Genomic DNA, 14,768 nt, shown 5'->3' on the forward strand with positions numbered 1-14,768 from the left:
TTGTTTCATGGACCATGAGTCCAAAGGAAGAAAATGTCATCGATGTATCTAGTGTATAGCATCGGTTGAAGGACCTGTGCGGTGAAGAAGTCTTGTTCGAACCTGTGCATGAAGATGTTGGCATATTGAGGTGCGAATTTAGTCCCCATGGCTGCTTCGTGTGTCTGGATGAAGAACTGGTGTTGAAGGTGAAGACACTGTGGTCCAGGATGAAGTGGATGAGTTGTAAAATTGCATCTGGAAACTGGAAGTTGGCGGCGCTGAGTACTGAGGCAGTTGCAGCAATGCCATCGTCGTGGGGGATGCTGGTGTAGAGTGCCGAGACATCCATTGTGACGAGGAGTGCTCCTGGTTCAACTGCTCCATGTGTGCTGAGTTTCTGTAGGAAGTCCGTAGTGTCGCGACAGAAGCTGGGGGTTCTTTGTACAATGGGTTTCAGGATGCCCTCGACATAGCTGGAGAGGTTCTCGCACAGGGTCCCATTGCCCGATACGATGGGACGGCCGGGTGTGTTTGCCTTGTGTAGCTTCGGGAGGCAGTAGAGATCTCCAACGCGGGGAGTACGTGGGATGAGAGCACGGAGGGTGTTCTGAAGGTCCGGATCAAAGGTCTTGATCAGAGTGTTGAGTTGACGGGTGTGTTCTTTGGTCGGATCTGCGGGTAACTGTCTGTAGTGTTCCTCATTGTTCAGTTGTCGGTACACTTCTTTGCAGTAATCCGTTCTGTTCAGTATGACAATGGCCCCTCCTTTGTCTGCTGGTTTGATGACACTGTTGCGGTTGGTCTTGAGAGCGTGGATGTCGTTGTGTTGTGCTTGGGTGATGTTCGGGGCTGTCTTGTGAGTGCGGCTGGTGAATTTGGTATTGACGCACCTCTTGGGCATACATGTCAAGTCGAGGGCAGCGGCCTTCTGGAGGAGTCCAATTCGACTCTTTCCTCTTCGGATGCACTGCAGATCTTGCTGTCAGCTGTTCCGGTTCATTGGCTGTCTCATTGTGTTTGCTGTTGGCCTCTTGGGATTTGTGGATGAACTCCCGCAGCCTCATTCGTCTGATGAATTCCTCTGTGTCTGCTGCGAGACTGATGGGGTCTATTTTGGTGGTGGGGCAAAAATTGAGCCCTCGGCTGAGAACTTCGATTTCATCTGGTTGAAGTGTGTAGTCCGACAAGTTGACAATGGACTTCCCTGTAGTGGTACTGTTTTCTACTGTGGTACCGGGGGAGGCTTGGTTGCTGCTGGTGGTGATGCCGAGTTTCTCAAGTTTCCTGTTCTTGGGTTCATGTCACACTATCTGTAACTCCCACAACTTGCCTGAACTTGCAAACTCTCACTAGCTTTCCTGTCTGGAGACAATACATATCTCTTTAACCTGTGCTTAATGCTTTCTCCACTCACACTGTCTGTACCTTTAAGACTTGATTAGCTGTATTAGCATTGATCTACCGATATTCTAATCATGTTAGCACATTATCAATATATGAAAAGAATTAGGAAGTAAGAAGAGTGAATTAAAAAGTATAAATATTCTGGGAAAAATAAGGACTGGGAATTCCTAAGTATAGGCTGAGGAATGCAAGAAACCAATGAGGGTTGTGAAATGTAATCACAAGGAAAACACAGCTCAAAACATAGCGCAACAAGAGGATATCCTCTAAGTATCTCAGGATTAACAAAAGGTTAAAAAAGCTGTCACAAATTGACAATGGAAAAATGGAGCTCATAAATTCAGAAATTGCTGAAATATTTAAACGTTATTGTACAACAGCATTCACAAAGAAATAGAGGTAGAAAGCCAGAAATTGTTTCAAGGTAAATGTAGATGCAAAATATATAGTCTCATGAGGGGCACATTGGGGGGATTGTTCAAACTTCAAGTACCAGAGGTTCATGGCTCTGACACCATTTATCCCAGGATTTGGAAGGAATTAACCACTGAGAGTCCTGTTCAGATGTTTCTCAATCGCTGGACTTGAGCCAAATTCCAAAGGATTGGAAAATAGCAGATGTGGTTCCCGTCTTTAAAACAAGTTTGAGGGGCATATCAGTCTTACTTCTCATGCTGGGAAGTGTTTGCATGTTTGCAGTGTATTGAGACGTCATATGAGGAAGCATATGGATAGGCAGCCACTAAATATTTTGATGTTGCACTTAAACTATTATTTATGGGCAGTTTGGAAGTTGATTTGATCAAACGACAACAACAAACTGTCTGAACCCGACTTGGATTTTATGAAAACTCACCTCCTACAGACACTATACATGCGATTTACTGTAGTTATTCGGAATGGCTCATTCTTCGATCTGGTCAGACTGTTACTGAGCGTGCCCAAGCCCAGGCGCTGGTAGTCACGGCAACAAGCTCGCTCTACCATGTGGCTCATGGTTGATTTATCTGATCTGATGGTAGTGGAAAGTGTCAGTGCACTCTGCTCTATCTCTTCTGAAACTGCAGAAAGAAACAGCATGTCAGGAGGGGACGAGATCAGTGAGGGGGCAGAAGAGTCGTTTCTCACATAGACACATGGAGTGTGGGACAGCTATAGAGCAGGAACATGCAGGGTGCCTTTACATGGTCTGGGCTGACAGTGAGGGAGTGCAGCACTGTCAAGGGGCAATGTAGCATCCCATCAGTAGTGCCCCTCAGAGTGCAGCAACCCTTCAGCAGTGATTTTCCAACAGTATAGCGCTCCAACAATAGTGACCTTTCAAAAGGGCGGCACTTCCACAGTACTGTGCATTTCATAGTGTAGCACTGCCACAGTATTTGCCTACAACAAATATGACCCTACCGAGAATGCAATGCCCACTCGTTATGGCCCCTCAGACAATGCAGTTTCCCTTAGTCTTAGCCACATTCTCCCCCTCTTCCCCCAAAATGACTGTGCAACATTCTTTATTACTGTCCCTCAAGTAGTGCAGTGCTTTCACAGCCAAATGCAGCACACACTCAATACTGCCTCCTGCTATTACTCTCCCAACTGTAGTGCAGTGCTCCCTGAATTCTGGCTCTCACACAGAGCAGAATGTATGTAGGCTTATTTAACAAGCATCTCCACTGGCAACAAAGCCCATGTCCCACTTGCTAATATCTAAACCCAGCAATGACTAGCAGGCCTCGGCTACCAGATACAGACTGACCACATACCAGAAATTTGGTCTAGATTGTCACCGTGTGCGGGAGTAGCTCGCTGGTCCCAGGTTGGTGGCGTATATTTCTTTCTGGTCACGTACTGTCGTCCAATTGTCTTCTTTGCATTCTTCATGATATTCTTTGACATGGTTCTGAATAGATTGAATCACAACTATTTTTAACTTCAAAAGGGGTTGATTTCTACTGATAGCTAATATCAATTAATTCCCGAAGATTGTTTAAGCCATAAGAGGGTCAGTACAAATCTCATGCAAGACAATGGGTCTCTGTCTTTATACATTTTGACTTGCTACTGACTCAAGACCATGCACCTGCCAGGAACTATAGAAACAGCACACCAAACACATTTTACTGCTTAGTCATTCATCAGATGTCAGTCTTAAATTTGAGGCAGGCCAATCAGGGAGAGCATAAGTCAAGGTCTGAGCAGCACACACCTGATAAGGGCACACCTCTGGCAATTTACACCACAGACCTTCAGCCCTTTCCCCTGGTGTCCTTGGATCTTCCTTTGTGGTGCTGCATGACAGGTATATCCCGGTGCCTTTAGCCATGAAAACTAGTACTTTCTATTTTCCCACAAATAAACGAAGAATAAAAATGTTGACGCGCCCTGATACAGATGGTGGGGGGTGTGCACTGACACCAATGGTGTGGGGGTTTAAAACAGGTATGGGGTGCCAACACAGTGGGTGTGGTTTTGAGTTCATAGTCACCAGAGGCATGTGATGTCCCCATTTTTTCAGCCAATGTTCACTGTTTAAACTTGCCTGGAGAACAGACAACTTGCAAGAGGGGAAAGGGCTTCATATTTTTTCACAATAGATGGGGATAAAAAGAACTAGAACAGTTGGCCAAAATTAGAAAAGAATTATGTTAAAGTACTAGGCTCTGAGTGGAACATCTGTACTTTGCTGTGGGCAGCAGTTGCAGGATTTCTCCCTCCATACTCTGCACTGAACACCCTCACATGCCAGGCAAGATACCTGTTGAGAAGGGTTTGAATGTGTCAGGGGATGTGGAGCAGGTGATGAGCTTTTCAATCTTTAGGTACCAATTGAAATCAGGGGGTTTAACACTTGGTAGCATAATGGGCTGGAAGACCACACCACCATTACTGATAGCATCCCTGCTGACTTCCGTTCATGGCTGTTCCCACACACACCCCCAGCCTCACCTCAGTGATGGATTCTTCTCCTTCTGCTTGGACTCCACAACTTGCTTAGGCGACTGGCCTACAGTGAATGCAAAGGTGTTGTGCACATACTGTGGGTATCTCAGTTTGTGGATGTGCTTCCGAAATATTTCCACCATCTCAGATGCCACCTCTTCATCAAAGGCGATCTTCATCAACTGTTAGGGAATAAAAAGGAACAAGTCTACGGATGAAACAACACTTTGAGGGTGGGGCTACCCCCTTTTGAGAGGCATCTCTAGAAATTACACAAACTCTTTTTCTGGTTTTTAAGTATCTTGGTAACATGGCTCAATATTTACAGGGAAGTGCTGGGAAGATGGTTACTTTGATAAAGGGATAAATACAAGATTCCTGCCTTGTTATTTTCTCCCCTAATTGCACCTCCTTGAAACAAGAACTGTTACAAGGCTCACCTGCCCTATCAATTCCAGACACAAGCTGTAAGCAGGCAGAAGCACTCTATGGCATACCAAAGAATAGAGTTCAATAGAAAAATAGATTTAAATCAAACAAACTTCAAACCAGATAAAATGAAGGAAAACAAAGCTAAGAGGGAACCATTTGGTAAATGGAAAGTGTGGTGGGAAGGGAGGAAGGGAAATTGCTTAATTTAAAGTGAGACAGTAGATCAAGAGGCCAACAAAACTTATCAGAAAAGGCAAATATTAAGATGCTAATCACAATAATCAAAATACAGCAGAACTGTGGAAATCCTTTAAGATAAAATTAAACGCTATAAAAGGGGGACTGTAGGGTCAATTGGATGGACCTTCATCCACGAATATCCTTTATTCATACTGGCTCAGTACGTGTTAATCCCCAGACCCTCCAGTTTATGGATATTTACAGATTGTAAAATAGGCTCTTCGGGTAAATGAAAGTCAATGAGCACTGCCAATGCTCTCCATGAGTCTTACCTGAAATGTGGAAGAACGCAATTGGAGCACATCCTGGAATTCCTGCTGGTTAATCTTCTTCTCTTTGGTAAAAGAGGCAACAGGGAACGAGCGAATCACAGTCTGTTCTCCAGCTGACAAAATGGAAAGAGAAAATTTATAGTACTCCAGAAATCCAGGGTCTCCTTACTAATTACTAATCCAAAAACACAGGCAGTCGTTACATCAGTGAGTGCTTCCAAAACTTTCTCTCACTGTTAACCCATCCTGAAGCTTAAAAATTGCCCTGATCCTAGAGTCTGAGCCAGATGAGTGACGGGGGAGCAGTCAGAGTGCAAGGAGAGAAAGTGTAGTGGCTGTGAGAATGGGGGATTGGCACTGCCTTTTTTAGAGCAGGAATTGGTCAGTTAGATCACACCCACCAGCAGAAAAAACAGCAGGATTTACAGAGGCCTCGCAGCTGTTAACAGTGGGTTTGGTGCTCCACAGCATTTGCGACCCCAAAATTTTATCTGGGATCACGAGCTACATTTGGGAATCCCCACATTACATTAACCTGAAGCCCTCAATTAGACTCTAGCTTGTAACTCACTCCCAAGCACCCATTGCCCCAGAGGCATCTGTCAATGACAGTATCAGTAGGAATGATTATCGCACAGTCCTGTCTTCACATTGAGGATACCCACCGTCGTGTTGTGTAGCACTACCACCATGCTAAATGGGATGGCTTCGAACAGATCTACCAACTCAAGTCTGAGCATCCATGAGGCGACATGGGCCAACAACAGCAACAGAATGGCACCCAACCACAATCTGTAACATCATGGTCTGGCATATACTCCACTCTATCAATACCATCAAGCCAGGGAATCAACCCTGGTTCAATGAAAAATGCAGGAGGGCATGCCAGGAGCAACACCAGGCAGATCCAAAATGAGCTGTCAACCTGGTAATGGTAAAACAGGACTATTTGCGTGTCAAGCGATCCCACAACCAACAGACTAGATCTAAGCTCTGCAGTCCTGCCACATCCAGCGTGAATGGTGGTGAATAATGAAACAACTCACTGGAGGAGGGGGCTGCACAAATATCCCCATCCGCAATGATGGAGGTCCCAGCACATCAGTGCAAAAGATAAGGTTGAAACGTTCGCAACAATCTTCAGCCAGAAGTGCCAAATGGATGATCCACCTCAGCCTCCTCGGGAGGTCCCGAGCGTCCTAGATGTCAGTCCTCAACCAATTCGAATCAATCCACGTGATATCAAGCAATGGCTGACGGCACTAGTGCTGCAAAAGCTATGGACCCTGACAATACTCTGGCAATAGTACTGACGACTTGTGCTCTAGTACCTGCCACGTCCCTAGCAAAGCTGTTCCAGTACAGCTACAACGCTGGCATCTACCTGGCAATATGGAATATTGCCCAAGTATGTCTTGCACACAAGAAACAGGACAAATTCAATCCAGCCAATCACTGCCCCATCAGTCTACTTAAGTTCATCAGCAAAATGTTGGAAGGGGCCATCAACAGCACAATCAGGTGGCACCTACGCAGCAATAACTTGCTCACAGATGCTCAGTTTGGATTCCACTAGGGTCACTGAGCTCCTGACCTCATTACAGCCTTGATTCAAATATGAATAAAAGAGCTGGATGCCAGAGGCGAGGTGAGTGTGACTACCCTTGATATCAAGGCAGCATTTGACCGAGTATGGCATCAAGGAGCCCGAGCAAACTGGGGTCAATGGGAATTGGGGAAAATCCTCTGCTGGTTGGAATTATACCTGGCACAAAAGATAGTTGCGTGGTTGAAGGTCATCACTGCAGGAGTTCTCAAGATAGTGTCCCAGGCCCAACCATCTTTAGGTCCTTCCATCATAAGATCAGAAGTGGGGATGTTCACTGATGACTGCATAAAGTTCAGTACCACTCGCGACTCAAGATACTGAAGCAGAAAATGTCCAAATGCAACAAGACCCGGACTATATCCAGGCTTGCGCTGGTAAGTGGCAAATAACAATCGTGCCACACAAGTTCCAGGCAATGACCATCTCCAACATCTAACCATTGCCCCATGACATTTGATGGCATTACGATCACTGAATCCCTACTATCAACATTCTAGGGGGTTACCATTGATCAGAAACGGAACAGGATGAGCCATACAAACACTGTGGCAACCAGTACAAGTTAAAGGCTAGGAATCCTGCGGCAAGTGACTCACCTCCTGACTCCCCAAAGCCTGTCCACCATCTAGAAGGCATAAATCAGGAGTGTAACGGAATACTCTCCTCTTGCCTAGATGACTACAGCTCCAAAAATACTCAAGAAGCTTAACACCATCCAGGACAAAGCAGCCTGCTTGATTGCTGCTCCTTACACAAACATTCAATTGCTCCCAACAAAGTGGCAGCTGTGTGTTCAATTTACAAAATGCACTGCAGGAAGTCACCAAGGTTCCCTAAGAAGCGCCTTCCAAACCCATGACCACTACCATCTAGAAGGACAAGAGCAGTATATACCTGGAAACACCAACACTGGAGGTTCCTCTCCAAGTTACTCACCACGCTGACTTAGAAATATATTAGCATTCCTTTACCATCGCTGGGCCAAAATCCTGGAATTCCCTCCCTAACAGCTCTGTGGGTGTACCTACACCTTAGGGACTACATGTTCAAGGCAGCTCACACCACCTTCTGAAGGGTAATTAGGATTGGGCAATAAATGCTGGCCTAGCCAGCAACACCCACATCCCATAAATAATTTATTTTAAAAAATTCTATATATAAATTCCCCAGGCCCCTCTACTAGATTCCAGCCTGTAATTCACATGTGTTCCTGTTATTCTACATAAAAACCTGCCCCAACTTTCCCAGACCCCATTATCAGACTTCTGGTCAGTAACTCACTCTATACAAATCACCTGGCCTAACCTCTCAATTAGATCCTAGTTTATAGCACCCAAACCTGATCTGATATGGCACCTGTGTTTCTGACTTCTTACCTAGTGTTTCAAGGGGCGCCCCTTTGAAGATGATGCGGTAGGTAGTGAGGAAAATGGCACCCTCTGCTGGCATGATGGGTGGGCCTCCCAAGGAACCGCTTACTGATTCCTCTCGTCCATCTGGCATCAGAATTACTCTCAGTGCTTCCATTACCTGTTCCTCCCCAACCAGCAGTGCAGGGCGCAGAAGTTTAGGCTGTCAGAACCAAGTAAGAGAGAAATCATTAAGTGACAAAAATAAACTAAATTTCATACAAAGGAGCATTTTAACACAAATCAACTGAAGAAATATTCTGACTTACTACTCAATTCTGATTTGAAACATACCACAAGTGGAATTAGTAGCTATGAACTTTGCCAGAATTAGAATCATGAATGACTAGAATAGTTGTGCGGAGTGACAGACAGCTCACCATGAACTGAGAATATGCTCACCTTCTGAATAGCGGGAAGGCGTTTGCTTTCTCGATGAACAGCATCCAATGTCTCAATGTGCATCTGTACAATGTCTGTCAAAGAAACATAGAACACATGAAAACATGAATCCCGAAATAAAGAATGATTTTCCAGCCAACATACAAGATAAAGGGGCGGAAGGTACAGAGACCGATTCCACTAGTTGAGGGGTTTGGGACAAGGGAAGATGATATCAGATTTAGGACAGGACAAACTCTTTTCAATGTACTGATATATACGAAGGGTTGTGAAATGTTTGGCCAGTGATAGCGACAAACCAGAAACCATGTCAACATTTAAGAATTGGTTAGACAGTGGTTCAAAAGGAAAATACTGCAGATGCTGAAAATGTGAAAGTCATCATCAATCTGAAACATCAATTCTTTTTCTCTCTTTACAGAAGTTGCTTAACCTAAATATTTCCAGCATTTTCTCTCTCTTTAGATAAGTGATTGCCTGTCTTCACTGCCCCATCAAACATTCCCCAGAGCTGACACAGTATGGGTTGCATACAGAATAAATTCTCCCCCCACACTATCCCATCAGCACTAGTCTGAGGCACTTTATCAGACAGGGCCAGTTTATTGCTGGACAAAATGAGGGCTTTAGTACTTACACAGTTACACAGCATCCATGAGCCTGAGCCCTCGCCACAGGGTAACGAAATGTGCCAGACAGGAGATTTCAGCTTACCTGGTAAATTGGCGTGAAGTGCTTTCAAGTGGTCATTACTGACACCGCTCTCTGTGCAGACTTTATCCACAAATCTGTTGATGAATCGAACCACTGAATTTGCCACATCAGAAGTTTCTGCATCCTCAAACCCACTTTCAGTATCATAGCTCTCGGCCACACTGCCTGCAATACTGGAGAACAGAGAGGGTCAATCAGGGCACAGCACAGAGTTCTGCTATGGTATCTCACACCAGAAATTAATGTGAGAAAACAGCATCACCTGGCACAAGCCTAATATAACCCACAAAGATCAGAGACCACACAGAAAATATTACACGTCCCTTGTATTGCACTATGTGTTTCAGTAGAATTTTACACTGAATCCCGAGACTATTTTTCCCACTCTACTTTCATAGACTGGGATATCTCAGTCTCGCGTAACCCGCACTGGAGGTTGGGTTTCACTGAGTGACCACAAGTACAGGCTGAGGTTTCATTGTCTCTAACTACTAGCCCAAGCTGGGCTAAGAGTGTGTCTGAGTGACCATGAGCATAGGCAGGGCTTTCACTGTGTCTGAAAGCAACAGCTAACAGAGGCTGGGGTTTCAATGCGAGTAAACATTAGCCAAGGTTAGGGCTTCACCATCTGGTAGCACCACCAAGAAACAATGACAAAGTGAGTGATGTTGATCCTGACCTGTTCGTTACAAAGCTGTTGCTCACGCTTTCCAAGTCTCCAACAGCAGTACTGCGGAGCAGGCGATTCTTGCTGGTATCAAGTGGCAAGAGCAGGTAGGTCAGGCGATTGCCATAATGAATGGCCTGACTGTACACTATGCTCTCCTCTTTATCAATTAGTTCTTGCTGCTTCTCTTTGCTGCGGGTTGGCCACATGCGTAATTGTTCTGCTGCCACTTCCAGTGCTGACCTCTGCTGCTTCTCATCACTGTCGCAACCCTTCAAAAACACAATGGGCAGAATGCTTGCAGCATCAGTCTGTGCAACATTTCACTATGGAACATATCTCACACATAAGCAATCACATAACTCTTTCACTGCCATTAATATCCTTCCCTTTGCATCTGGGGATTCACTGTCTGTGAGTGAATGCCAGCACATGCTGGTGTTTCACTGTCTACAGCTCGCACAGGCTGGGGTTTCATTGAGTACAAATGACTGCTGGCATAGAACATAAGAATTAGGAGGAGTAGGCCATTCAGCCTTTTAAGCCTTTTCCACCATTCAATTAGATCATGCCTGATCATCTACCCCAATGACACTTTCCCACATTGTCTCCATATTCCTTGATATCCTTAGTCTCCAGGATCTTTTGATTTCTGTCATGAATATGCGCACTAATTGAGCTTCCACAGCCTTCCGGGGTAGAGTATTCCAAAGATTCACCACTCTGTGCATGAAAAAATTCCTCCGCATCTCTGTCTTAAATAGCCTACTCCTTATCCTGAGATTATGTCCCCTGGTTTTAGACACTCCAGTCAGGGGAAATACCCAATCTACATTTACCTTGTCACGCTCTGTAATTTTATAAATTTCAATGAGGTCATCCTTCATTCTTCAAAACTCTAGGGAATACAGATCTCGTCTCCTTAATCCCGCATCATAAAACAATCCTGCCATCCCAGGGATTAATCTGGTAAACCTCTGCTGCACTCCCCTTATCACAAGTAGATTCCTCCTTAGATAAGCAGACCAAAATTGTGCACAAAACTCCAGGGGCAATCTCACAAAGCTCCATACAACTGCAGCAACACATTTTTACTCCTGTATTCAAATTCCCTTGCGATGAAGGCCAACATACCATTTACCTCCTAATTGCTTGCAGCATCTGCATGCTAACTTTAGTGACTCATGAACAGAAATGGCCAGGTCGCTTTGGACAACTAACACTTCCCAACCTCTTAAGTATTTAAATATTTAGCCTTTGGTTTTTCTACACAAGTGACTAACTTCACACTTATTCACGTCATATTATATCTGCTATGTTCTGGCCCATTCACTTAGCTTGTCCAAGTCCTCTTGAAGCTTCCTTGCACCCTCCTCAACTTGCGTTCCTACCTAGTTTGGTGCCATCAGAAAATTTGGGAATATTCCAGTTGGCCCCCACATCCGAATAATTTATGTATATTGCGAACAATTATGGCCCCAGCACTGATCCTTATGGTACTCCACTCGTAACAGCATGCCACCCTGAGAATGATCCACTTATTCCTACTTTCTCAACCAATTCTCAATCCATGTTATTTTTTTCCTCAATCCCTCAATAATAAAATTAGAGTGTATGCACTCTAATTTTATTTACTAATCTTCTGTGTGCGACCTTATCAAAAGCCTGCTGAAAATCTAATACACCACACCTACTGGTTTTGCTTCATCTATGCTACAAGTAATATCCTCAAAAAGTTCCAACAAGTTTGTCACACATGATTCGCCTTTCGTAGATCATTGTCAGCATGTGGTAGGAACTGTCTCCAGCTACAGCTCCTGGAAGCTCAAGTTTCAGAGCTGGAGCGGTGGCTGGAGACACTGTGGAGTATCCACAAGTCAGAGAGTATCATGGATAGCACGTAGAGAGGTGTTCACGCTGCAGGCTCAGATTCTGCAGGCAGGAAGGGAATGGGTGACCACCAGACAGAGCGAGAGAGATAGGCAGGTATTGCAGGAATCTCCTGTGGCCATTCCTCTGCAAAACAGATATACTGCTTTGGATACTGTTGAGGGGAATGACCTCTGGGCAAAGCCGCAGCAGCCAAATCCGTTGTACCGCGGTTGGTTCTGCTACAGAGGGGAGGGGTAAAAAGTGTGTCAGTGCAATAGTTATAGAGGATTCAATTGTAAGGGGAATAGACAGGTGTTTCTGTGGCTGCAAACGAGACTCCAGAATGTTGCCTCCCTGGTACCAGGGCCAAGAATGTCTCGGAGCAGGTTCTGGACATTCTGGAGGGGGAGGGTGAACAGCCAGTGGTCATGGTACGTATCAGTACAAACAACAAAGGTAAAAAAAAAAGGGATGAGTCCTAAAAGCAGAATACAGGGAGCTAGGAAGAAAGTTAAGAAATCGGACCTCAAAGGTAGTGATCTCAGGATTACTACCGGTGCCTTGTGCTAGTCAGAGTAGAAATGACAGGATATATTGGATAAATATGTGGCTGAAGAGATGGTGTTGGGGGAGGATTTCATATGCCTGGGGCATTGAGACCGGTTCTGGGGGAGGTGAGACCTGTACAAATTGGACGGGTTACACCTGGGCAGGACTGGGACTGATGTCCTAGGGGGACTGTATGCTATAGCGGTAGGAGAGGGTTTAAACTAAAATGCCAGGCGGATGGGAACCTATGTAAGGAGTCAGAGAAGGAGGGAGCAAGGTCAAAAACAAAAGATAGAAAAGGGAATAAGAAAAGTGCTGCGCAGAGAAACCAAGGACAAAGTTCAAACAGGGCTAAAAAAAATTGGGAGCAAGGCAAACAATGTTAAAAAGACAAGCTTAAAGGCTCTGTGCCTTAATGTGCGGAGCATTTGCAATAAAGTGGATGAACTAATCGCGCAGATAGATGTAAATGGATACGATATAATTGGGTTTTCGGAGACATGGCTGCAGGGTGACCAGAGGTGGGAATTGAATGTGCCAGGGTATTCAATATTTAGAAAGGACAGGCATAAAAGAAAAGATGGTGGAGTGGCACTGCTGGTTAAAGAGGAAATTAACACAATAGTGAGAAAGGACATTAGCTCTGACAATGTGGAGTCTGTATGGGTAGAGTTGAGAAATACCATGGGGCAAAGAATATTAGTAGGTGTCATATATAAACCCCCAAACTGCAGTGGTGATGTTGGGAGTGGCATTAAACACAAAATTAGAGATGCATGTGAAAAGGGAATATCGGTGATCATGGGTGATTTTAATCTGCACATAGATTGGGCAAATCAAATTAGCCACAATGCTGTAGAAAATTATTCCTGGAGTGTATACGGGATGGTTTTCTTGACTAATTTGTGAAGGAACCAACTAGAGAATTTTTTATCAAGATGGAGAGTGAAGTAGTTGATTCAGAGACTAGGGTGCTGAATCTTAATAAAGGAAACTATGAGGATATGAGGTGTGAGTTGGCCTTGATAGGTTGGGGAGAGTTAATGGGATGATGGTGGATAGGCAATGGCAAACATTCGAGAAACACATGGGGGAAATATAGCAACCGTTTATTCCTGTCTGGCACAAAAGCAAAATGGGTAAGAGGGCCAATCCATAGCTTACAAAGAAAATTAGAAAGTGTATCTGACCTAAGGAAGAAGCATACAGATTAGCCAAGAAAAATAATAGGTCTGAGGATTAGGAGCAGTTTAGAATTCAGCTAAGAAGGGCCAAGGGATTGATTAAGAAGGGGAAAATACAGTACAAAAGTAAGCTTGCAGGGAACATAAAGACTGACACTAAGAGTTTCTATAGATACAAGAAGAGAAAGAGGTTGGTGAAGACAAATGTAGGTCCCCTACAGACAGAAATGGGGGAAATGTATAATAGGGGACAAAGAAATGGCCGAGCAACTGAATGCATACTTTGGTTCTGTCTTCACAACAGAAAACACAAATCAGATGCCAGAAATGTTGGAGAATGCAAGATTTGGTGAGAGGGAAGAACTGAGGGAGATCGATATTAGTAGAGAATTGGTGCTGGGAAAATTGATGGCATTGAAGACGGATAAATCCCCAGACTTGATAATCTACATCCCAGAGTACTTAAGGAAGTGGCTCTAGAAATACTGGACGCATTGGTGATCATCTTTCAGGATTCTATAGTCTCTGGGGACAGTCCCTGCAGATTGGAAGGTAGCTAATGTCACTTCAATATTCAAAAAGGGAGGTAGAGAGAAAACAGGAAATTATAGACCAGTAAGCCTAACATCGATAGTGGGGAAAATTCTCGAATCCATTATCAAGGAATTTAAAGCAGAGCATTTAAAAAGCAGTGGCAGGATCAGGCAGAGTCAGCATGGATTTATGAAGGGGAAATCATGCTTGACTATGCTGTTGGAATTCTTTGAAGGTGTAACTAGTAGAGTTGACAAGGGGGAGCCAATCGATGTGGCATGTTTGGAATTTGCAGATGATACCAAGTTGGATGGGAGGGTGAACTGTGACGAGGATGCAGAGATCATTCAGAATGATCTGGACAGGTTCGGTTGAGTGGACAAATCAGTGGCAGATGCACTATAATTTTGATAAATGTGAGGTTATTCACTTTGGAAGCAAAAACGAGGCAGCAGATTACTACCTGAATGGCTGTAAATTGGGAGAGGGGAGTGAGCAGCAGGACCTGGGAGTCCTTGTGCAGTCACTGAAGGTAAGCATGCAGGTGGTAAAGAAGGTTTG

General features: G+C 44.5%; 1 protein-coding gene across 1 annotated transcript in view; it reads right to left on the minus strand.

The window, feature by feature from the left end:
- Positions 1-14,768, minus strand: part of sbf1 (SET binding factor 1) — a 131,829-nt gene that overhangs the window by 38,433 nt on the left and 78,628 nt on the right. Inside the window, exons 16-23 of the mRNA XM_078234621.1 lie at positions 10,081-10,340; positions 9,402-9,574; positions 8,688-8,761; positions 8,253-8,448; positions 5,268-5,380; positions 4,330-4,505; positions 3,147-3,283; positions 2,243-2,447 (exon numbers count right to left, since the gene is read on the minus strand). Of these exons, the coding sequence (XP_078090747.1) occupies positions 2,243-2,447; positions 3,147-3,283; positions 4,330-4,505; positions 5,268-5,380; positions 8,253-8,448; positions 8,688-8,761; positions 9,402-9,574; positions 10,081-10,340 (1,334 nt within the window). The remainder of the gene's footprint in view (positions 1-2,242; positions 2,448-3,146; positions 3,284-4,329; positions 4,506-5,267; positions 5,381-8,252; positions 8,449-8,687; positions 8,762-9,401; positions 9,575-10,080; positions 10,341-14,768) is intronic.

Source organism: Mustelus asterias, chromosome 19 (genome assembly GCF_964213995.1).
Source record: "Mustelus asterias chromosome 19, sMusAst1.hap1.1, whole genome shotgun sequence".
In the NCBI taxonomy this organism is placed as follows: Eukaryota; Metazoa; Chordata; class Chondrichthyes; order Carcharhiniformes; family Triakidae; genus Mustelus; species Mustelus asterias.